This window comes from Myzus persicae, unplaced genomic scaffold (assembly GCF_001856785.1).
Source record: "Myzus persicae strain clone G006 unplaced genomic scaffold, MPER_G0061.0, whole genome shotgun sequence".
Classification (NCBI taxonomy): Eukaryota; Metazoa; Arthropoda; class Insecta; order Hemiptera; family Aphididae; genus Myzus; species Myzus persicae.
Window position 1 is genome coordinate 36,606 of NW_019103334.1, and position 26,247 is coordinate 62,852.

Sequence of the window (26,247 nt, forward strand, 5' to 3'; positions counted from 1 at the left end):
TACTTGTAATAGCACCCAGTGCGCTGAAACATTTTAAAGTTAAATAATGAAAAAAATATACATTTTATTTAAATAAATCAATTTGTACGATAAGCAGGCTATATGCAATGTAATATTGATACAATTTTTACGTAATAATTGGTAGATAATTATGATTCCAAAACACTGAATTATTTTAATAATCTGTACAATACAACATAAAATATACAATATTGGTAAGCAGATTATTGAAATTTGAACAACAATTAATACACTTAAATAACATTTAAATGTAAATCTCCATTACGACCTACCCGCTAACGGTGTACTCAGGTGAATGCCGAATGGTGATAAATTGTGAACTACCGTCCACCAAACTGCCGTGATTTTTTACGACAATAAACATTAAAAGATACAGAAGCGGTCTCTCTACATCGTGGTATCACAGGATAAATGCAATTTCATTTACTGCCCGATGCCAATCAGAGTACGATTGGTTGCACTGTGTTGTCGTAGCGGTTATCACTTATCAAGTTTATGATAAAACCAAATAGGACAATAAATTAGACCAATGACTATAGATGCATTTTCCTTATTAAATTTTTGAATTGTTCACTATTAAATTGCGGTATTTTTCCAATTGTTTTCTTTCATAATATTTTCGTTTTTTGAAAATTATATAACCTCATTATTTCATCAAAATGTATACTACTAATTATTGTTTATTTATTCTAATTTAAATTTCAGTTTGAGTAAAAGATTTCCACCAACGAATTGTAATTATTTAAAATGTCACAAAGGACAGCAAAAAGTAAAACCCGCAAAACACCAAATCCGTTGTTTGAAAAATGGATTTCGGAATGGTTAAAAGAAGCTACTGAAAAAGGTCTGGAAGTCCGTCATGGTTATCAACGTGTAAGTTGTATAGTTTTTCAAATTTAGACAATGGGAATTCATACCTATTTTTATAATATATTATATTTATTTTTTAATGATAAATGCATATTGTATTATATAAACAGGGTGTTTTACCAATCATGCTTATCCTCATTTCTTCCTTTAATAATTAACTTAATCAAATTCTAATTTTTGGAATTTTTAAATATACCTTCACATAGAATCATATTTTCAAATTCTTGAATTTTTTTGTACTACCTACTTAGGTAAGGAGTGTCCTATGGTGATCCAAAATTCTGTTTTTAAAATGAGAACCCCTCTTGTACTGTTAATTAATTAGTGGATAATTTTTTTGAAAATGTTGATGTACCACATTTAAAGTTTGAATGAGTATTTTCCTAGTTATTAAAATGTTTGTATTAAGGATAATAGTCCCTAAAACTGGTTTTACAAAAATATTAAATAGACTTGGAATTGGATCTTGTATTTGCTGTACTTGGGCCATTTTTACTAATTATTAATACTGATAGATTAATATAAATGACTACAATTTCCAAATCACCATAGGTCCCCATATCTTATAAACTCGTTACTATGCACTTTTTATCCTTAGAACACAAAGACAAATAACTCAAAATCTACTGGTAAACATTTTGATTTTGATATGTCAACAATTTCAAAAAAGTTATCCACTGTATAATTTATAGTTGAATAGGGGTGTTTTCTTTTGAAAAATAGAAGTTTGTATCTCCTCAAAACACTCTTTAAGTACCTAGTGTAAAAAATCTCAAGAATTTGAAAATATTTGGTCTTAAGGCTTGAAGTTTATTTAAAAATTAAAAAATCAGATCTTGAACAACTGCATTATTGAAGAAAAAAGGGGGGAAGTATGCTTGGTGAATCACCCTGTATATATTATACATATATATAATATATATATACCTAAATCCCTAATACATGAGTTGAGAACAAACTATAGGTAATGTTAAGCTGTACAAATAAACTACTATTTTTTTTAGTAATACAATTTATAAATATTGTTGTACCTATTTGTTTAAAATCAAAAGAAATTATATAGATGTGTGTACCATACTATTACCTATTAATACCATATTATTATACCTATGTACAATAATTACTTTGACAATTTAAAATGACTTACATATTATTTTAGGCATTAAGTTCATTACGGAAATGTCCATTGCCATTTAAGAGCGGAAAAGAATGTTTAATTCTAAAATTTTTTGGTCCTAAATTATGTGCCAGATTAGATAAGCAGCTTGAACAACATAATAAAATGTCTCCAGGTTCAGATATCTAAATAAATATATTTTATTGTTAAATTATTTTGTTAACATAACATGTTCACACCAACATCATAGATTTAAATGATATATTGCAGATGAAGGTATCACGGCTGACATTTCTAAAAATGCAAGACTTGTCAATGTCAACCCTCAACAAGTATTACAACCTTCAACTAGTAATCATTACCAGAATTCAATAATTTCTCTGACTCATGATGATTTGCCTGTAAGTAAAAAATAAAAAAGTGTTAGATAGAGTCAACAGAATTCCACTATTAAAGTGAACACAACTTTTTAGAGCACCTTTGAATTGTAAATATTTAAAAAGTTCAATAAATTACTGTTTTTAATTTTTGTTTTAGAAATTTAAGTTTTCTATTACATTCCTTGTGCTTTAATTGATTTTTTTTAAAATAGAAAAACAATCCTGCCAATGTAGAAAAAGAAAAGATTGTTTTGTGGCCAAATGAATTTACTGTCGTGTTGCTTATTGATACAGGTGAATCAAGTAGTTTACGGTATGTGTATTGTGTATATTTTAGAAACAATGTTTCATTTGTTGGTATTTTTTATATTATAGAAAAACCAACGTGGACAAAGTAATTTCAGAATTGTCATCTTTAAATGTGACATTCGAAATGAGAAGGTTGAGTGTCGGAGATTTTGCTTGGATTTGTCGTGACAGAAGTGGAAAAGAACTTATGTTACCATATATACTAGAAAGAAAACGATTAGATGATCTATCAGGTAGCATTCAAGACGGCCGTTTTCACGAGCAGAAAGTAAATGCATTTTTATGAAACAATTATGATTTAGAATAAGTTTGTAAGTATTAATTTTTAATTTTTTACAGTTTAGATTAAAACAATGTGGACTTGAAAACAAAATCTATCTAGTTGAGAATGAAAAAAAATATCACGGATTACCAATATCTCATTTACAACAAGCATTGGCAAACACGGAGGTCATAGATGGATTTACAATTGTGAGAACAGAAAATCATTTGGAATCTATGAAATATATTGCCAACTTTTCTAATATACTTACAAATATGTTCAAGGTATAACTGTCTTACTCTTCTATATAAATCAAATAAATGTAAATTGAAGTTAATAGACATTTTTTAAAATATTTACAGGACAAAACGCTTACTACTCATATTGATGAAATAGATTCTGGCTATAAAAACTCTTCAAATATAGTAAACCTTATATCTTTTAAAACATTTTCATCAGGTTCTGCAAAAAACAAAGTATGTTAATGTTGTACTGAATAGTTTTTTTAATTTTTAATTTTTTGTAATATGTAATTAATTCATTTTATAGAATATGACTGTACGAGACATGCTGATTCGCCAATTACTTCAGATCCGAGGATTGTCTGTTCATAAAGCATTTGCAATTGTTGAGCAATACCCTAGTCCAAAATTGCTTATAAATGCATTTAAAAGATCAGGTAATCCACTCTTATTGGCTAATATATCTTATGGTATACCAATCAAAACTGTTGGGCCGGCCATCAGCAAGACATTGTTTCAAATATTCTCTGCGAATGATAACCGTGTATAGATTATAATATAAAATATGTAAAGCTAAATAGTAAATAATGGTGTTATGAATATTTTTAGGTAAACGTTATTGTGAAAATGAATTAAAGTAATAAAAATAAATATGTGTTACGTTTATATTTAAAATATAGTATTATATTTATATTTTTGATGATGCTGTTTAATTGGTGTTTTCTTGAGTTTCATTGAGATGTGTACAAGTATTTTTTTGTATCTTTCTCCCTCTCCTTGTGAATCTTATACAGTATTTTAGTATATATGATATATTTAAATATATATATTTACACCGAGTGTTTGATATGGAATGTCGCCAAACAGTGTGAAATATCTTCCCACACCATAATAATAAATTCTATTTTTACGCCGTCCAGTTCGCCACTGCCATTCGTTCTGATTTTTTGCTTTTCTAACGAATTTTCTTTCCAGTTATAGTCTAGCAAAATGTAATAAATACAAATATATTTACCTAGCTGTGATAATTTTTTTTTCGCCTGATTAAATCGCTATTTATTACTTCCATCGCCCATCGGTGTTAATATTGCATTTGCTAATACATTGTAAAGTTCAACGTTTTGAATGTCTGGCGGCAACAATCAGAGATTTCGTCCGCCGTGGGTGAAAGATGGACTCAACCCGGTGCCGAAAGCTACTGTGCCGTGGAGGACCAAAGATAAGATTGCAGCTGTCGCTTCCACCGTCACCGATGACCAACCACCGATCGCGGTATATAATTTTAAATTTAAATGCATATTTTTGCGATGCGTTTCATTTGATTGCTGCGCTTAAAAAAAAATCACGTTTGTTGCACTCTTGCGTCTCGGGAATCGTTGTTAAACGTTTTGCTTAGACGATAGTTAATCATTGATTATTATTTTAATATAAATATATCTATTTTTCCCCTCTTATGTCGACAGGCCGCCTCCGACGAAGCGAAACATTTTAAATTGAGAAAAGTCGGACCATCAGAAGGCAGAAAAGTTACAGAAATAAAAATTGTGCCCAAAGTAAGAATATTAAGAATTTATTATAACATACATGCATGCTTATAATTCCCTGTCGTACTAGTAATGTAAGTATAGCTATGATAGGTAGGAAATTGTTAAGTTCATTGGCGTAGCCAGATTTATGAAATGGAGGTTTAAACACCCAAACAAAACCACTCCTGATTATGCCACTGATCAATTTATCATATTTAAGCGAGTATTTAAGTCTAAATGATTCTTAATTTCGATTTCGACAACAATGCATTTCGCTATCTCGGCATTATACCTAGGTAAGTAATATTATATTATATTTATAGTGCGTTTTGGAAAGGTGATCTAATGCACTACGCCGTTACCGCGTATTTAAAATGCACTTAAAAAAAAAAAGTCAAGAAGACGTTATTTATACACAACTTAACGAGTATACGTCCCACGTGAAAAAACACGGGTTGTGAGTTAAAAAAATATATAATTATATTCAACTATAAATCGGATTCACTAGCTTAATTAATTAATGAGGTATAGACCGAAACGGATTATTCATACCAATGAAAGAGGAAACCGATTGGTTATGCAAACATAGTATACAGAAATCAAGCTCTTTTCAATTCCTTGATCTTTTCAAATCAGAAAAATTAAAATAAATATTTTTTAAAAAATAGTGTAGGTACAGATAGGGTTTAGTATAAAATTACAAGTTAGTTTTTAAAACGTAAATCGGAACCGTATAGATAAACTGGCAATCGCATAGGTACATTATATATTTCTAAATATATTTTATTTGGTGAAGTTATTCAAACATTGATAAAACAATTAAAAAAAATTAAAAAACCATTTATAACCTAATGCTAATAGAGTGCAGATATAGCGTCACGCCAAAAACACATTTTTTAATAAATCTGCAGCAGTGTCAATAATATTTATCATCCATATTAAAATATTACCATTAATGTATGATGTTCCTAAACCTAATATGTAAAATACTATATTATACAAGACACTTTGTAACACGAATTAAGATATAGGTACTATATAATTTAAGATATTTTAATTATTCGTTCTCTGCTGCTCTGGCCTCTGTAGTCTGTACTAAACTACTAAAATAGTGACGAACAAATTGTTATCATTGCCCCCGAGATTGTATATAATTTGCTTACATTTTGCTATATTTTTAATGTTAATGTTAAGGAGTAAACTATTATTACAATCTCGAGGGCAATGATATTGAAATGATATTTTGATAAGAAATGTTTATTTATTTATTTTTGTATTGGTCTTGAGCACGGCAACTATGGCCATTAGGTAATAGGTATTGTAGGGGTTACGGTTTTTTGTAGCGTAGAGGTGCGGTTGGTTAAACAACTCGTGTTTGTGTATCAAGGTTATCACCATCAAGAACTCTGGTGGTCATCCATCCGGGAACTAGTTTCAGCGGATGGTGCGTACTCTCAATCATTTTTTCAATCACTGATTGAAGCAACCGCGCCACGCCAAGCCACTGATAAGAAGTAGTTCACTATTTAGGATATTATGCTAGTGTCCTTTAATTTGTATTAACGTTATATTCGTATATGGTATCTTCTATAGAGCCGGGGTCGGTAACTGCAACCTCGGAAGGCAAAACTTTGGACCCTGTCAACATGTATATTATTTCTTTTTTATTATTCGTTCAATATGTTGACTAAAACACGCAAAATTGACAGCGAAAATTGGAAGTTTATGAACGAGTGGACAGAACTGTATTGTTTTGTATTGCCTGAAAGGGCTGGAGCCATACCAGTCTGTTTAATTTGCAATTCAACTGTCGCTATTATGTTAAAATTATATTATTAAAGTTGAAATTTAAAACGGCATTATTATTTTTATACTGCTATTGTTAAAATATAAAAATTCGAAAAAGATTTTTTAACTGAACCACATTGATTTTTCATTTTAATCTTTAGGACTCCAATAGAAATTACTTGCCGACCCCTGCTGATAGTATTAGTTATAGCTGCGTTTACAACACATGCATACCAATGTGGGTCTTCTAGTGAAATCGTGTTAATAGACTTGCAGTTCATAGGTAATTTTGTGTAGGTAGGTATAATACAATTGAATATATGAGTACATAATATAATAATGACGGGGTTCTGCGCATGGCAATTGTTAAGAAAATGTTAGCTTAATAATTAGGTATTTTCTCTTTCACTCACCCGCAGACGCAAAATTTTTGAGTTTTCTCAGAGGGAAATCATCTATTAAAAAATGTACAAACGATAATAATTTTGAAGGTTTGATATATCGGGTTCATATTTTATTATTATTTAACTTAATATTCGCTTTTAAAAATAACATTTTTTTTGTACATTTAAATGAATACCTACTAAATTGTTTTTAGACAAAATTTATTCAAATTTATATCATATTATTATACTCTCAAATATATTATTCTCTATAATTTTTTTATGGGTGATATTAATCTATGATTACTTAAATGCATAAAAATGATTTTTGATTGAATGCCTTTTGTCTGTAATGTTGTGGCCAGAGACAAAATAAACAGTGCACTGATATCCTCTTTATCGTATTATACGGGTTTCAAGTAGAATAAATACTAAATTATTTCTATTTTGATTTTGTGTAATCAATATTATTTTTATAGTTTCAGTTTTCATAGGTCGGGGAGACGTGATTTTCGTAGTTGTTTCTGTTTCACAGAATAATCATAAATACAGACGAACATTATATTTTAATTAATTAAAAGGTACCTACAGGTAGATTAACTTCTCTAAATATTCATCCATCAGATAAGTACCTATTTGTAGATATGAGATAATAATTAGTTAAACAACTAAAACTGTATTTCTATCAGTTGTTTGTTTATTCTCACTGGACATTTTTTGAAGTAGGTTGTCAGTGTTTGGCTCGTTCTTTATGGAAAGGAATTCGTTCTGTTCCTCGTTCTTTAAAAAAAAATGGAATTCATCTCCCCTCTACCTTAAAAAAAGGATTTGTTCCTTTGTCTTTCCTTTTTTTAGTTCAGATACCTAGAACAAAATATAAGCAAAAATAATTTATGTAAACTCATTAAGAGGACGCCACACCCGCATGTGTTGTCTCCGTCGTAACAGCAAATTTACGAGAAGCAGATCACGTTGAATTCCGTTACCTTAAAAATTAGAGTGAATGCAATTTATGAAACTTAATTATCTGTGTTCTAACTTCTAATGTTGGTTTTTACTATTGTTAAATTTTTTAGCAAGTTATGGATACATAAATATAACGTAAATTAAAAATGCTCATAACTTGCTTAAAAATTGAACTATCGTAAAAAACCAATTCGCTGGAAGACAGATAATGTTTTTATTTTTTACCATCAAGTTTAAACTAACGGAATAAACAGTGATTTGCTGTCCGTATAAGTTCTATGTTATGTGTTTGTGAGACGTAGACAAGATATTCGTGTGTGGCGTCCTTTTAAGGGACCTTTACAGTGTCATTCAACACGAAATTTTGTACTCACAAATGTTACTTACTCCCGAGTACCAAACCGCATCATAAATTATTTTACTGTTCAATGTTCGTGCTAATTTTTTTGACGCGACAACGATTTCTATATTATAATATATAAGAAATATTAGTATATATAGTGACTATACATTTTAACGATTGGCGTCGATAATCGATCACCAATCGGCAATACATTTTCACTAAGTAAAATACACATTTTAATTTAAATTATTTAGGTGTCTGTGTAAATCGAACCTCGAAAGCAACGGACAATTTCGTTATTTTTTCTCGAAAAATGGAACTTGTTTCATTTCTAGTTCTTTTTTTATAAAAAGAAATTAGTCCTAGGTAGGTTTATTCTGGCATCCGCTTCTGTTGGAACTCGTTTCATTCAAACACTGTCATACACTCATATAGTCATATTCATTAAGTACAATTATTAATTTTTCCCTCTACATTTGTTAAAAGTTACTTAATTATTTAATTGGTTCTTAAAGAATATGAACTATTAGAATCATTATGTCCAACTCGAGTGCGTGTTGAGATTAATATGAAATATATTGTATAAAATATTCATTTTAAATCGGCGTGACATTGTTTTGAGATAAACTTGCAGACATATTTTTCAAAACGTATTAGTAGGTATAATATAAGATATGCTTACTATATTACTACTTATATGTAGTCTGCAGATTCCACTAGTACACGTTCATGAGTGAATAACAATAATAATTAATCGTAATAATATAATTATATTTAACAAGTACTCAATTTTGCTTTCATATATTCAGATCGATTACCAAGGCCCTTTGCAGATCAATAGCAGAGTCGTGCCGGTGGCTGTCGCGCAAGTTCCAGAAAAAGTGAAAAAAAAGACACTTGCAAATACTACCATGGAATCGCCGTCATCAAAACCATCCCCTACTAAGGTGGTCCAGATTCCTGTTACTTCAGTACCAGCACCAGCACCACCTCCACCGCCGACCAAGGTGATTCAAGTTCCTGTAACTTCCACACCGGTCTCAGCACCACCTCCACCGCCTCCAAAGCCGCCGTCTGCACCAGCACCTCCTCCACCTCCACCTCCGCCGGTAATGTCATCCCGGGCACCTGGGCCACCACCGCCTCCGCCACCACCGTCGTCATCAACGGCGAGTTCCAATAGCAGTTTACCACCAATATGTAAGAAATATTCACTACTTTGTCGATGTTTAACGCCTTGTAGGACCTCTAATCCATATACACAATACTGTTAGTAGATACCTATTTATATATTTTTAGTAGGTATGTACAAGTATAGCATACAGATATTTACGATCCTTTTGAATTTACAATGATAATATCACGATGTTAAAAATTAGAAATTTAATAATTCAAATTGGTAAATAACCCAGTAAAAAGTAATTATTTGGTATGTGAGGTATCTAACATACCGCTAAGTCGTCTTGTACGAGTTTCTTTTATTATTAAATATAGTATGAATGTATGATTACCTAATACGTATAAAAAAACGAATTTAGTTAAAAGTGATCATAAAGTTTTTTTTAAGTATAAGATTGAACAAATAATATTTAGGAGAATAGTATGTTTTTACTCGAAACCAACAGTTTAAAATTACATACGTTTATTGCTACAAATTAAATGTGCAAGGCTCTACACTGTGAAAAATAATCGTCTACTAAAATTTTAATAATCACAAAATACAAAATTCTGTCAGGTATAGAAAACTCTTCAATACCAATCAAATAAGAATACAATAGTATGGGTTATAATTTATAGGTGTAAAAATTATGTTCGTTTCAACCGTTATGTTGAGCCTAGGGTAGATTGATTAGGTGTAAACCCTAAACATTTGGTTTGTTAGTTACCCATAACATATTGGCTATTAGTTGATTCAAGGTTTGTATAATGTCAATCTTGGGTCGATTGAAACAATTACATACCAATAGATCTCGTTAAATACCCCATAGGGGTTCAAAATTATTTATCTGTTTATAGAGAATTTCAGTCAAGTGCAATAAATACAATTGTCATCGTAGGTAGATATTGCTTTGCATTATCACTGTACCACTGTATCACTGTACAAAATATTATTTAAATTATAAATAATAATTTATTGGCTTTAATCAAATAAATATCCATTTTTATGAACTAGTCATCCCTGGAGTCACAATTTGCTTTTTTGTTAAACTGTTGTAAAAAATACTTAACTTAAAATTTGTTTAAAATTGTTTAAATTACATCAATTTAGAAAGTATTTAAGATCAAATACAAAAACTTGGCATGCACTTAAATGTACTTTTGGCAAGTATTTTTTGAATTTCACTTATTTAAAAATTAATTTTGTTATTAGTAATTACGAATTTAAAATTGTGGTGTCACATTTAAGTATCATTGCTACCTACTTAATTTTATACTGAAAAATGAATGTAAATAAAAATGTGTCGTAGGTATTTTTATTCTGAAATACTTAAATATGAATTAAATAATAAATCGTTGTTAATGAAATATAAAATAAATAAATGTTTAACAATCTGATTTTAATGATAAATAAAATAAGTATTATAATTTGTAATAATTAAGTATAATAATAATAATAATTATTAATTATAATTATGATTATTAGTATTATTACTCCCGATAAGTAATTTTAAAAATTATTTACATAAAAGTATTAGATTTTCAAATACAATATACAAATATATCAAAGAAAATATTTAAAATACTTTCTAAATACTTAATTTAAAAGTGTTTTGAATGCTATAAAATGTTTAAATACATTTAACCAAATATTTTACAAGACAAAGAAAACAATTTAGTATACAAATAGATACAATGTAAGGACATACGGTGCACGAATGCATGCATTAGATGCATTTTATGAATAAGACAATTTTGAAATAAAATATTGTGACACTGTACGTTCTAATTTCTTTTTATGGTGATAAATAAATGAAAACACTATAAAATACCTAACATTTTTTGTTTTTGGGTGTAATACTTGCAGGTTAGCCTACAATGACCAAAAATCTTATATGAATAAAAGACATCAGCAGTATTTTATCTAAAATGTCGATATTTATGATCTAAATATTTTTTTTGTATCCTAATATTTTATGTGTAGGTTAGTCTGTGTAGTCTAGTATGTAATCCATCATCTATGTATAGAAAAATGGTAAATACTTCTTATGATATTTGAGATTATGTTTTATCACATCATAACATTGAAATTAAGTATAATTTCAAGCGCATATTTATCTTAAAGCTAAGTTTTTTTACGTTATATTATTTTAAGATAACTTTAAAAATTAATTTCAACGAGTTATCCACCGCCATATATGATCTGGCATTCAATTTTTACAACAAATACAATGTGTGACATTTAAGGATCTTTGAGAAATTATTTAATTTTAAATTCTGAGCGGAATGATCATTGATTTTATAATGATGTGTTTTTTTCATTTTTTTTTTTTTTTGTAACTTTGTACACGATAAGTAGTTGAAATAATGCTTTGATTTTAAACTTCGGTATCTTATTCGACGGGAAAGTGAATCTAGTTGGTGCTTTGGGGTCGTCAAAATTTAAAATACCCAGTTAATTTCAAAAGCGCAAAACAAAAAAAATTAATGAAAAACAGAAATCTTTACGCAAAACCGGTTTTTGATAAAATCGATTTTGATTGTTGACGTAATTCTTGTATAAATGACCGTAAATACGTCATGTAATTTTCACCGAATGCTTATATTAGCGTTTTCTATACACCATATAATTTTCAAAATATTTTTACTTGTTTTGAGCTGTACATAGACATTTTTAGTTTTCAATTTTTTTTTTTTTTCTGTAAATGTCAATAAAATTCTATTCGTTAGATCAAAAATCTTGAAAATTTAATACAAGGCTGCTCCTAATATCTATATTGTTAGAACGGCAGTTGAAAAATATTAAACATACATTGGAATTTTTTATAGGCGTTTGAGTTAAAATTTTGATGAAATTTATCCAATTGGAATTGTACAAATTATTATGTAGTTAAAAATGTATCATATGTTTAACTTTTATGACCAAAGATTGAACATTTAATAAAAGGTTCCACATAAGTGGGTTATCCTGTCACCCAAAAATCATGTTCAAATTTGGATGAAATAACATACTTAAACCGAGAATAACGATTTAAGTAATTTTGTTGTAATTTAAAAATATTATTCGTGGATACTTGACACTTCTAAAGTATATTATTATATACAAATATGATAATATGCAAATAATATTTATTCAACCTACCTTCTAGTAATAATGACAATATAAATATAATATAAAATATCCTAGACTGACAAACCATCTCCGCTCAGAATAGTTTTTCATATACAATGATATTATATCATTTAATCAAAATTTAACATTATCTATTGTGGTGACCCATTTGTAACCTACTGTACAGCAGAGCGACATCCACTTAGCCGTTTTTTATATTTATTTACGTCTAATTATGAAATAACAATTAAGTAGGTATTACATTTTCTATTGATCGTAAGCAATATATTACTATTATTAACGGTAGGTATATGAAAAATAACATAGTAATACGGACAGTCGGTGGCGAAGTGATCAATTTTATACGGCTCAGCGGTGCTTATAAGAAAAATGAAAATTCGCTGCGGTGTGTTAGAAATAAGTGTGCTGCCAAAGTACACTAAAAATATACAATGGGTCGAAGTGTTCGATTAATAAATTCAGCTGATAAATCATGTTTTGACCTGCAAGCGACGAGACTTTAAAATGACAATAATACAGTAATTCTGACAAAATAAAAATTTAGAATTCAAACTTGAAAAACCTTTAAAAATAATAAGAAAATTAATATCTAAATATCATGTTAACGAAGAAAATTTGATTTACCCAATTTACTGATAACAAGAAGTATTCACAATGCGAGGATGAATAGTTCTCCATGTGAACTGCTAAGATCATAAAAATAAGTTCGTTAACATTAATAGGCCTAGAGGCGAGTTGTGAATTCTTTATAACAATGATTTTCTAAATGAAATAATATTTTTTTTTTTATGTAAAACGAATAGATTAAAAAAAAAATAGATTTTGTGTAGAATGTATATCGTATATGGATGGTACTTTTAACTATTCTAATAATATTATTACACACTGTTGTACTCGGTTCGCGGCACTAAAAATGGAGCATACTGCATTCTGTAAATACTTTGTTTATTACCAAATAAAGCAAAAAAGACAAGCCTATTTATCAATTGACAACAAATCGAAATAGCTGCTGTAGTCATACCTAAAATAATTATTTTAGATTTTGAAAGACCAGTGCATCAGGTATTTTATGATAATGTTCGGGAAACATAAGTGTTTTTTTGTCGTTTTAATTTGGTCCAAGCTAGGTTTTGTAAAATTCAAAGTATAGGTTATGAGCTTAAGAACTTAATACAGAAATTAAAGATGTAATAGGAAATACGGATGCTAACAGTATTTTTGGCCTTTATTTTTTCAATCCATAGGAAGTGAAAGAATGTTATACAAACTAATAAAAAGACTTGAAAATTCAGCAATAACTGAATATTGTTATTATTTAGTAGACAATACTTTATGTATCAAACTATTAAATAGTGTTTTTCCACCGAAAATGTGGTCGCAGCAATCTTGTAGAATATGCATACAACAAACGTTTGTGAAAGTTTTCTTTTCGATTTTAATTCAAATTTTTATCATTAACATCCACAATATTTTATAATTATTAAAATGCTCAAACTTTTTAAAGTAAATACGTAGACATAAGAATCACAAATAGTTATACTAAAACAAAAATCTGTAAAAAAACTCTTAAAAATTAAAATGCTAAAAATATCGGATTATAAATTATAACATAAAATTATATAATAAATATATTGTAAGGATAAAATGAACCTTTACGATTATGTTAAATATTAAAGTTTCCGAAAAATTAACAGAAAATGAAGTATGGTATTTTTAAAAAATGTTTAGAATGTTTGTGTCAGTTTGACAACATTTTTAAATATAGAATATAATTCTTTTCTTCTACAATTATTTAGTAGTTTAACATTTAATTATACCTAATTTTTGTAGGAACTTAAATATTACATTTTTCAATTCGTAGTAAGTAGTAAGTGACATACCTACTTATTTTTTACAGCCATTTATCGTGTAGGAAATGAGACAGGTATTTTTTAACTTTTTAATGTAGGCGCCACCAAGCATTTATCAGTTATTTTAGATATGTTCTAATATGTATTGCTTAGTTTAAATACGCCGTAAAAATAAAATAAATTAACGTATTTAAAAAATGATATAATTATAGTTGTACGAACCCATTAAATAAACATAGGTTTGACGTTATTTACGTTTATAATATAAACTATTAACACATAATATAATTGAGAAAAATACCTAAGTTTTATACAAATCAACGAATTGTAAAGCTTAGTAAATATATAATTTTACTAATTTAGCTATATTCACAATTTTGTAAGCATTGAATAATTTTTTTTTAAAAAGCTGCTTCAAAGTATGAAATTTTATCATTTGTTTTCTTATTATACATATTTAATATGCATTACAATAGTTACAACTATAAAAACTAAATATTTCGACTATTGACAGGATGTGGAAAATTAAATTTGTACTATTAATTTTTATTTAATATTGTAATAATTTTGACATTATTTAGAAGTTTTAGTACGGTGAATGACACTATATTATATTGAAATAAGATCTAGGTCGTACATAAAGATCCCATATAAACATCTCTAAATAATAATTGGCCTTTATCCAAACAAGTCATAAAAATGTAAATCTTATGAATTAGTACGAAAAAAGTACTTTTTGAAACCATATATTAATATACTAAGTTCTGAAACTAGTTATTTATTTATAGTACCTAACTAAATATTTTTTGTACATACTATTTGGTTTTAGTGATTATATTCTCTATTGAAGAATACATTAGTTTAAAATATAATACAGCTTAACCTTATATTGATCTTCAAATTTAAAAGCTATTATATAGAATTGAATATATAAGTTGCATGAGAGAGTTGAATTTTATTTGATGAGCTTGTAGAAAATATTTTGTAATTTATTACCAAACACTCTTTGTTTAAAGACAATCAACTGCTGTATATTATGATTACTGAAAAATCATATTTTCTAAGAGCAAAATGACAAAATGTATCACTGGCTTATTGTCGCTGTAAAGTGATGTATAAATTGAAGGTCGAAAATGTAATTTACAGCTATACCTATACCTATATAGGAACTTGTAAGCGCGAGTGTATAACGTAATGTCGAACGATGACTATAATGTAACGTAAATATAGTGTTGGAAATGTTCCAATCGAAAAGTTTAATTAGACTTTAGTTAGTATATAAATCCGATAAGAATGATTAACTAATAAACCGTTGGTTGCTAATTATATTATAATATTGTTACTTCGTTTTCGAAACGCACGCGATTGCTTTTGATTTGACGACAGTTATTATTGTGAGTGTGTCATATAAATATTACAAGTAGACTTATATGTATAGGTCAATTTTGGAATAATTATTGTATATTAATTAGTAATCGATAAATTTCATTTGTCAGCTAAAAAACCACCGACGCCAGAAAAAATGAAGAAGTTGGATTCGTTGCGGAGTCGACCGAGGAGGCGTCCTGACTGGTCGGACATGATGAAAGAAGTGGAAAGCGGTAGGAAGCTGAAGCACGTTGAGTGCAATGATCGCAGTGCTCCGATCATACCCAGTAACAAATCGAAGGGCCAAGTAAGCAACTAATAAACGGTCGTCACCGTTTTCGGCCAAAATGTACCCTTCCCTTTGTGGCTAGAGACAATTTTCGGCGAATACAGTTTTCTTTAAAATTTATAATTATAACTTTCCAATTTGTATATTTAATTAAATATGATTGTATCCAAAAATGTGATTTTCTTATAAAAATCATTACCTACCAAATAGTTGGCAATAAAATGTAATAGCATATTAAATTAGTCGAATAAAAATTAATATAGCCTTATAATACTTGTATATTAATAATTATGATAGTAAAATATGTGTTCATGCATTTGTCAAAAATTGAAGTTTTAGTTTGAAAAGGAAAGAATATAAAAACAGTAAAATTTGCCAAACAAAAATGAACTTTGATTCGACTAATGTAATATGTTATAACTTATAACATATTTTTGCCAATTATTTTATTTTATTATTAAAAAATTATTAATACACAAATGTTGTAGGTAATAAAATAATTTTATAAAAAAAACAAATTTTTGGATACAATCATAATTAATTTAACATAAAAATTGTTAGGATCAGTTGTTATAATTATGCATTTTAAAGAAAACTGTACTGGCTGAAAAGGGATGATAAGTTTCGACCAAAAAGTGACAGTGGCCAAAGGGGAATTGTATGTAACTGCAACTGTTGGCTGAAAAGGGGGCCGCCCGGTTAAAAGGCGATGTTTTTTTTTTAATTTCATGTTTTTGGTCTGTAATTGAATAGTTAGTTTTTTCTCTAACCTGTGCCTGCATAGTTGTATTGACGTTGCAAACTGTTTGGTTTATGCTATTCTTAACATGGCTATAAATCACTATTGTTAAAATTTAATATTGACATTTGACAAATAGAATTGGTAAAATACTTTTAAAAAGTATATTTTAGTTTTTGTTATAAATATTAAACCAAAGATTATCTCATTGAACATTTTAAATTATAATTAAATTGTATAATTTAATAATTCTAAATGTAATATAATTTAAGTGGTTGGTATTTGATTTAAAATTTAAAAATGTGTATAATTACTCAGAATATTTTTGGGAAAAGTATTTTAAAGTATTCCGAATAAATTCGGAATACTACCCAAGACTGCTATATAGGTACATAATACACGTATGTGGTATGTAGCCATGGCGTAGACTTAGTGAATAATACTATTTGTGTACGATAATAGCATTGTGACTGTTTCAACAGTTTTTGTACGAATCCGAAACGAAAGCAGAAGAAACTGACCACCATCAGCTGCTGAAAGACATCCAGCACGGCGTCAAACTCCGTAAAGTAAAGACGAACGACAAGAGCAAACCGTATATAGAAGGTACAATAATTTATATTAAATTAGAAGTAGAACATGATAATATACGTATGTACGTCGATAGAGAGCTGCACTTATCTCATGCACGATGAGGCTTTATGTGGGAATAACAATATATTACCGTGTAATGGCGTAACTTATAGGTCTCATAGGGACGAGGCCGAGTATTATGAATCGCAGGAAACTTGTCAAAAATTCCAATATTATTTTACACAATGGCATTAAAAAAGCGCCAACCCTGATTTTGATTAAAAAAAACTGAAACCCAATTACATAAATACTAAAAATAATTTCGAAAAAATACAATGAAGGTTGAATATTTTTAATTGGCAACACAAAATTATAGGGAGATAAAAAAAAGTAATTATCATATTGGAATTGTTTTTTTTTATACAACAAACTAATAAATTATTTATTTATGCGATATCTGAAGTATGTCTTTACCTTTAATTTTTGATATCACAGCTAGCTGCAGTGATTAATGTTAAATATTTTAGACTTAATATTTTGATAAAAAACTGTTCAAATAACATTTATTATTTAATTTTATATTATATTGTCTATAAGATTTTAATAGATTTTTAGAAAGATTTTTATATTTAATTTATATATATATATGTATAAGCAAAAAATACCTGAAACCATAAATACTATAGAGTGAAAAAGTAAAGTAATTCATTTTTTATTCAAATAATTAATAAAGTAAACTCATTTAATATTGATTATTATTAAGTAAAATATATCGAATTACTAGTGACTCATTTTTTATATTTTGAATTAGGTCTTAGGAAGTTTAGAAGACAAGAAACGATTGATGAAAAAATACAAAAGTCCGTGTCTATGGCTGACGTTGTGGCCGCCGCTGCAGAGCCCGACGAACTTGATGACATTGATAAAGTCTGTACATAATAACATAGTTTAAGATTTTTATCATATACCGAACTGATTATCGTTTTAGGTGCGAGACGATTTGCAGTCGGCCAAACAAATGCTCGCATTGGAATTGCGAAGCAAAGAGGCATTGGAACGGGAAAATAAACGACTTTTGGCCAGAGTTGCAAATTTACAAGAAGAACTTAAAGACAAACCGCATAGCACCTCCGGACCGATGAGATCAGACACAGACCAACAGGTGCACAATTATTTATACGTACCGGGTGATCTATTTAACATTTTACTATATGACACTCATTTTAATAGCTATATTAACATTTTTGAAAACATTTTTATTACAAAAATATAAGTCATTTAAAAACAATATTTTTTCCCATTTTACTATTTTTTATCATTATAATTTGTAATTTCTTATTCCAAAGCAGAATATTTTTCGGAGTACTTTGATCTATCAAAATCGAATTTTGGACGATAGGCTTATGACCTATAAGTATTTAAATTTTTAATGAGTAGATTGTGTGGTGCCAGGGATACCATGCAAAATGTTTGTCCAATACTCCTCTCATCTAAGTTTTAAATAGGCACCTACTTTTTACTAATATTTTACTTGTCTGAAATTCGATTTTTATAGAATTAAATATTCAAATAATATCTGCTATGGAACATGAAATTAAAAATGCATGTTGTCATTCAAAAGAACAAAACACTTTTAAAAATAGAAAGAACTATAATTTTTTTCAAAAATGTTTTTATTTAGTGTATTTATATTGTACTCGACATTATGTTAAAGAAATATTTTCAAATGCGTCAGTGAGTATTGACTAGTGTTTTTATACCTATATAATTTCATTAAGTGCATAATAACGTCTCAAAGAACTTTTGCTATTGGTACATTAATATGTATATGTCTTGTTTTCATATAGCTCATCAATAAACTTAAAGCGGAGGCTTCAGAAGCCGACCAAATCGTCAAAGATATGGAACAGAAGTATCATGTGACCGCCGAAGAACTGGACAGCACTAGACGGAAACTCGAAAGCGCCTGGCTCAGAAATCAAAAACTAGAGTTGGAGCTGAAAGCCGCGCTGTCCAGCCGAGTGGTCGCGCAACAACCAGTCCCCCGACAAATGTCCATGAAGAAGTTGTCCGTAATGCCGTCCGTTGAACATCTATCCGAAGAAGAGGAGGAAGATGAGGAGGAAGACGACGATGACAGTTCAGACGACGGTTCTAGCGACGCGTCGCAGGAAATCGACGAGGCCAGGAGAACGGCCAGAGAGTTGAAACTGTTGGAAGTTAAGTTGAAAGCAGTTCGTGACAAGCAGATTTCCGCGCTCAAGGACCGCCGGATGTATAAGCAGGAGTTGGCTAAGAGGCAGAAAGAGCTCAAGTCCGAGAAGAAAAAGTACAAAATATTGCAGAAGGAAGTGGACAAGATGGCGAAACTCATGAGGGACACCGATGAGGAGGAAGAAGATGAAGAAGAACTCGAGGAGGAGGAAGAGGAAGAAGTAAGTGCAAAATTGTACATAAAAAATTATAAAACAAAGTATAATTCAATTATAGGTATCTATACTTAAACGTAAATTATAATTTATTGGTATTCAAAAAAAGTTCAAAAATGTAGTACATACATATGTTTTTTTTGAATTAATTTATCTAATACTAAACTTAGTTATCATAACTTATTTATCAATAACATTATGTCAATACCTACAAAAAACCTGAAATAATTAATAACGGAAAGTAATCTAATAACAATACTACAATAGTTGAATCATTTAATAAATAATTATTCCAATTGGTTCAAAAAAATTAATTTGTATAAATAATATAATATGCTATAACCTGTAGGGATGCAGTATTTTAGTATTTTCACTTGCTTTTCTTTGTTTCTACGTGAAATAATAATTAAGTTCAATAATATATTTTTGCAGAATTATAAAAATGGTTATAAATGTAATTAACAGAACACCACAGCTTTATGTTGGGAAAATTATGCGAATCCCCCCCCCCCCTAATTATTATTTACTATATTATTGCATGTATAATATTTTGTCATTATGAATGTACGAGTAATAGATGTTATTTTGGATCAGTATTTTGAAGTAAAACTTTTTTTAGTTTTAGCTAAAGATATCAACTATCTATGATATTATGAAAAGCTTAATTTATTTCTGTATTATAATAATAACAATGAAAACTATAATGTTAACGGCGTGTGATATGTTTTCAGGAAAGCGAATCGTCCGAGAGCGAAGAGAGCGAAGACGAACCACAGAGCGAGGGTGAAGCCCCCGCGTCGGCCACTCCCGAACAGAAGAAAGACAACCTATGCCGCCGGTCCAAGTACTACGAGGGACGGTTGACGTCACTAAAAAAAGGAAACTACTTGCTCAAGGCTAACGTCGAACGACTCCAGGACGACGTCAACAAACAGAAGGAGATGTCACTGGTTTTGCAAGAAGATTTGAATTCGGTGTTAGCTGAACTCGGATAAAAAAATAACACCGTGTTTACCACATTTCTATCGACACACGCGTATTAAAATGATAACTATTATTATTGACATCGAATATGTGTCATTAAATATAATATTAAAACAATAATTTAACTATCGCAAAAAACTGCAAGTTATAGTATATTGTTATTATTATAATATTATAGCATAATATAATCTAACGTCGTATTATACCTGTTGATATGATATGATATCTTATTTAACTAATATGATGTTATAATGAAATAAATATTATTTATTATGATGTATGTGAGTATTCAGTTGTGGTGGAACATTGATATCGAATGTACTTTCCGTAAACGCGATTCCTTGTGGGCTTGTAGCAGGCTATAAATTATAGTATTATACATAGCGTAATCTAAAAATTATCTAGATAAGATAATGGAAAACACATACAATTTTTTATCTCACTTTTGCTTTCATCGGTCACGCCAAAGGTAATGGCAGAGATCTATTCAACAACCAGACTATTCTACGAAAACAATTTCATGAAAGAAAAATGTTTACGCGTCATGCAAGGAGGTTATAATATGATTATATGATGTAACTAAAAGTTTATGTTTTATAAGATTTCAGTGTTTTTTTGAGATTTCCATTGTACCTTCTAGCGCTTGGGGATCCCCACTTTACGTACCGCTGGACGGGAAAAGGTCGCGTTCCAACTCATTAACTGTCATCAAAAACTTAACTTTCGGTGCAGGCGTGGCAAAAAATGTTTATCTAGTCGTAGTTAATGTTTATCTACATAAAAACCGAAAATTTAAAACTTGCATTTTTTATATGAATATAATAATCTGTATTTAAGTTTACATTTTTACACTTAAATAACGCATTTACATATTTTTAATAACTTACTAAGAAACTGCTTCTTCAAATGTTTAATAAGTTATATCAATATTTTCAAAAAATATATATACTACAAATTACCAGTAAAAAGGGGGCCAAAATATTATAATCTATTAATGTATTTAAAAATTCCAAAAATGTAGAAATTGAATTAATTCATTAGGTTAAAGGAAAAATATGGGGGTGAGTATATGCTTGGTGAATCATTCTATGTAATATATATTTATACTTAAAGGCTATTTACTATAACCAGTTAAATTGATCAGTAATTTTCGACATACACTACCTAAAATAGGGAATGTAGACAAAAAAAAAAAAAAAAAATGGAGTGCTGTTATTAACTGTGTTGGTAAGTTCATGCTTACATGGTGATAATATTGGTTAATATTGACATACATTTGCTTTTAATAAATATTGATAATACATAAAATACAGTTTATTTGGGAAAATAATATTTCAAATGTACAAATATATTATTAAAATATAGACTATTACTTATGAATTCTAAGAGGAGCGATGAATGTATTGATCTTACAATAATATGTGTTTTTTTTATATATTTGTGTCTGTCATCAAGTTGTAGGGCAATAAAAATTCTTCGATCTTCTACTTGAGCATTTTTGCTAGTAGTTACGTGATTATAATTGGTACTTTGGGGGATTCAAAAGTTACAAATTCTCGATAATTTTCAAACGCATCAGGAATAACAAAAAAAAAATTAAGGGACAAACTGAGAATTTGTTCCTGTTTTCCTATTTTATTCATTGGTTAATGATGAATGAATTTTCATTGAAAGATTTTTTTTTTTTGTCTATAAATGTCAATAAAAATGTGTTGTGGGTCAAAACACTTGAAAGTTTAAAAGAAGGTTTTTCATAGGCAAGTAGTTCATACTACAGTAACTAAAAAATATATAAATACAGTTTTTTTTTATAGATAATTGAAATTCAAAGTTTAACCAAATTAGATATTTAATCGAATAATGACTACGATTTATTTGTTCCCTTATTTAAAAATATTATTCTTTGAAATGTTTAAAGTAAAATTATTATATTGTAAACACACAATTATTGTGTGAAATTTTCAAATGCAATTTTTTTGTTGAACATTTATTTAACCTTTAGTATAGATACAAATGCTTAAGAGGATGTGATACCCGCATGTGTTGTCTCCGTCTTACCAGTGCGTAACATAGCAAATTGTACACTCAGCAGAACACGTGTAGCTCCGTTAATTTAAAAATTAAAGTAAATTGACCTCTTATAAAATCTTAAGGTAAGATTATTATCTAGGCAACCTCATAGGCTTTTTATTATATTTTTATTTTAACGCGAGTAATAAAGTATTTTAAGATGTATAAAAAATTTACAATTTTAAAATACTCATAACTCGCGTTAAAATTAAAATATAATAAAAAACCTATGAGGTTGCCTAGGTAATAATCTTACCTTTAGATTTTATATGAGGTCAGTTCACTTTAATTTTGAAATTAACGGAGCTACACGTGTTCTGCTGAGCGTAAAATTTGCTATGTTACGCACTTGTAAGACAGAGACAACACATGCAGGTATCACGTCCTCTTAATAGTAAAATAAATAATAAATAATAATAAATAAAAAAATAACTTAACAATAATATTATAAAATGTACTTAATAGTTAATAATACCTACTATTGCCAGACATACCGTCTTCGATCAGAATCGTTTATCGTATACAATGATTTTATATCATTGAATTCCAATTTAACATATTCATTACAGTGACTCCTCTAAACACTTAATTTACAGCAGCGGGTTACCCACTTACTCAATTTTATAATATCAATCGCAGATTCGCAGTGGCGTATCCAGGATTTTTCAATGGGGAGGGGGGAAGGCTAAACAAAGGAAATCTAAATGTTATGACTGATAATTATTTTAAGGTCGTTTTTAATACTATATCTCGTAACCGTAACAATAATATCTACAAATAATTGATAATAAACAAAATGTTTCTTCAAAACCGTTTTCAGGAATATCTTACGGTTTGTACTTTGCCTTTTATTAAATAATATACCATTACACGACCAATGATGTGGGGGTGACGACACCCTTAAGCCCACCCTCTTGTACTATACTGAATAGTTATATGTTTCCTACTATCAATTATATATCTTAATATAAATATAAAATTATTGTCAATTCAGTTGATTGTTTTCTATCTTCATTCTTGGGTATGCCTATTTTATTTTTGTTTATAATAAATATTACCGTAAAAATTATTAAAACTATAAGAAATCTCATGTTTCTTACTTAATAAGATCAATTTCATATTTTAATTTAAATATACAATTATTGCTAGTTGTTACCTAACACCCTTTCTTCACTTTGGTTTATAATAGACATCACTGATAAAAACACTAAACATTTATAAGGAATCATAGTTATTGTTCAGATTACTACCCACAATTAACATACATTTTGCATTTCTAGAGTAGAATATGACTAATTTCTGAACAAGTACGATGTTAAAATTTGGTGTTCATTTATTAACAACCTATAACTATATTTCAAATATATAGATATATCTACTATGAAATGTTACAATAAATCAATGTTTGTTTTTTAAGACCCTTAAGGTCGAATAAGGTGGGTATGTATTAATGTAGGCATTTATTTCTACAATCAAAGGTATCGCCAAAAAAGTTTAGCTTTATTTTTTTGTTATTTCTCATCATGTTGATATTTGATATTACAATCACCAACACCAAAGTTTAAATATATATGTCTATAGGTGTGTACACAGAGAGTTCCGAGGGTGCCCCAAAGCCCTAATTATTAAATAAAGACCCCAATGAATTGATAAATTTTCGATATTTTTTCTGCATGTAAATAATTGTATTAGGTATTTAAATTTTAAAGTATTTAGTTTTTGAAACTTTACTTAAAATGTGTTTAACAAATATCAAGAGCTCAATGTTAGTGATGATTAGAGTTAATGAAAACTGACAATAACTTAAAACAACAAAATCTTTCTTTTCTATCAAAAAATAACCAGGTGTGTCGGAGTTGTTCATTATGATGCATACTATATTATATAATATAAAAACTTATTCGGTAATAACCAACCACTTTTTTACAATATTTCTTGCCTGTTTTGGTTTTTGGGTCATAATTTTTTTTAAATCTAGATTTTACGGAATTATAAGATTTTAGACCAAGATTATCCATAAATATTTGACCAAACGAAGACAAGTGTTAGTATAATTAATTTTAGTATCAAGCGCTCCACACTCCCTAATTTTTTAATAGTTTTCACGCTAAACATGCAGTTGCTCATAATATTCTATATCATTCACATAGTTATAGGTAATTGCATATTTTTTATCAACTGTTATAATTATTGGCGACGAACGTTTTGTGACGTAGTTCTTTCCGAACTATTATGTTGATTAAGACTTAAGACATTGCCTACCTATACAATTCTCATAATTACATTTTTTTGAAGTTGCAGAGGGCCTATGTGGGCATAGGAAATTCGATTTCCATACACAACAAAGCTTACATCGGACCTGCAGCAATAGTCACACGCTCGTATACTGAATGTGGGTACACTATAATGTAACACATATTATAATCGACGAACCGTTTATTGTGGTTTGGAAAATTATGACTTTTTCCAGCGATATTCATTATGTTATTATATTTATTATTTTAATGTGCGCGACAGACGGCAATAAAGGCGCCGGATAACAATTGGCCAGGCCGGCGACGACCGTGCGAACCTTTGGCGGGAAATTCCCGAGCGTCCTCTGGGGATTGCGCCGGAGCCGCCGTCGTCTCCATCAACTCAGCCTCATCTACACAACCATTAAAGCTTTGCGCCACATGAGGTAATTCGGTCTGAGCCTACGACTGCGTGTATACTTATTTCGTTAAAGTTTTACACGAGTGAATATATGTGAGTGTTAATACGTATAATAAATAAAGTGCAGGGGATCACAGTACTGATTTTTTTCGCTCTGGGAAATATGAAATGAATGTATAAGCGATCAGAAAAACCTTTATTTATTTTTGAAAACAAAAAAAACTTTTTTGGTACCCTCTTACTCACATAAGCACCAATAACATTGGTCTATCCAAATATATTATTGAATTTTACATTCTGATCGGATCATTGAATGTATTGATTATTTTTTTTTTGTGTTCCGTTTTCGAAAAATTCGATTTTAAAATTTTGAAAAAAAAAATGACAGTAAATATATGAAATGTCCAATAAATCTTTAGTTTATACTCCCAGAATGATTTTCTTGTATTGTTTGATTAAAAAACTAAAACCATATAGGTTCTTGTAATTTTCACAAAATGTTTGTTATATTATTTCCTATAGGTAAACGATAAGTTACTAAGATATTTAAATACACAATTACCAGAGAACAATTCGTCTGAGTTTTGCGAGCGACAGACTTTGTCGTAAAACATGTTAATAATAATGCGTGTTCCGGACAACTGGTCATTAAATTTAAAACATAGGAATAATATATTTCCCTCATTTTTAAAATAATACAAGTACAAAAAAAATAACAGAATTTTCAAATTTAATATTTTAGATAATTGTAACATAATGCTGACATGAGTTTCAGTGGCATTATCTGCTAGA

At 28.9% G+C, this 26,247-nt stretch overlaps 2 protein-coding genes and 1 long non-coding RNA gene across 4 annotated transcripts; 2 read left to right on the top strand and 1 right to left on the bottom strand.

The window, feature by feature from the left end:
- Positions 1-527: 527 nt before the first annotated feature.
- On the top strand, positions 528-3,841 carry LOC111034313 (crossover junction endonuclease MUS81). Of its 2 annotated transcripts, XM_022315466.1 has the most exons (9): positions 528-607; positions 727-894; positions 2,051-2,183; positions 2,279-2,409; positions 2,601-2,701; positions 2,764-2,965; positions 3,037-3,243; positions 3,322-3,435; positions 3,509-3,751. In XM_022315466.1, exons 2-9 carry the CDS (start codon positions 769-771, stop codon positions 3,749-3,751), a joined length of 1,257 nt encoding a protein of 418 aa, XP_022171158.1. In that variant the 5' UTR covers positions 528-607; positions 727-768. The 2 variants fall into 2 exon arrangements, with proteins under 2 accessions (XP_022171158.1, XP_022171159.1); XM_022315467.1 differs by having other exon boundaries at positions 538-894; positions 3,509-3,841.
- On the bottom strand, positions 2,294-4,138 carry LOC111034314. The gene is made up of 5 exons (XR_002604517.1): positions 4,036-4,138; positions 3,546-3,728; positions 3,336-3,421; positions 3,231-3,262; positions 2,294-2,407 (listed from the first exon to the last, which is right to left on the bottom strand). It is a non-coding gene; the product is annotated as an uncharacterized LOC111034314 (long non-coding RNA).
- A 35-nt stretch (positions 4,139-4,173) lies between these two features.
- LOC111034312 (formin-like protein 14) lies at positions 4,174-20,746 on the top strand. Its single transcript, XM_022315465.1, has 9 exons — positions 4,174-4,473; positions 4,665-4,754; positions 9,017-9,407; positions 15,845-16,023; positions 17,227-17,350; positions 18,129-18,244; positions 18,306-18,479; positions 19,165-19,752; positions 20,478-20,746. Exons 1-9 carry the CDS (start codon positions 4,327-4,329, stop codon positions 20,739-20,741), a joined length of 2,073 nt encoding a protein of 690 aa, XP_022171157.1. The 5' UTR covers positions 4,174-4,326; the 3' UTR covers positions 20,742-20,746.
- The last annotated feature ends 5,501 nt before the right edge of the window (positions 20,747-26,247 follow it).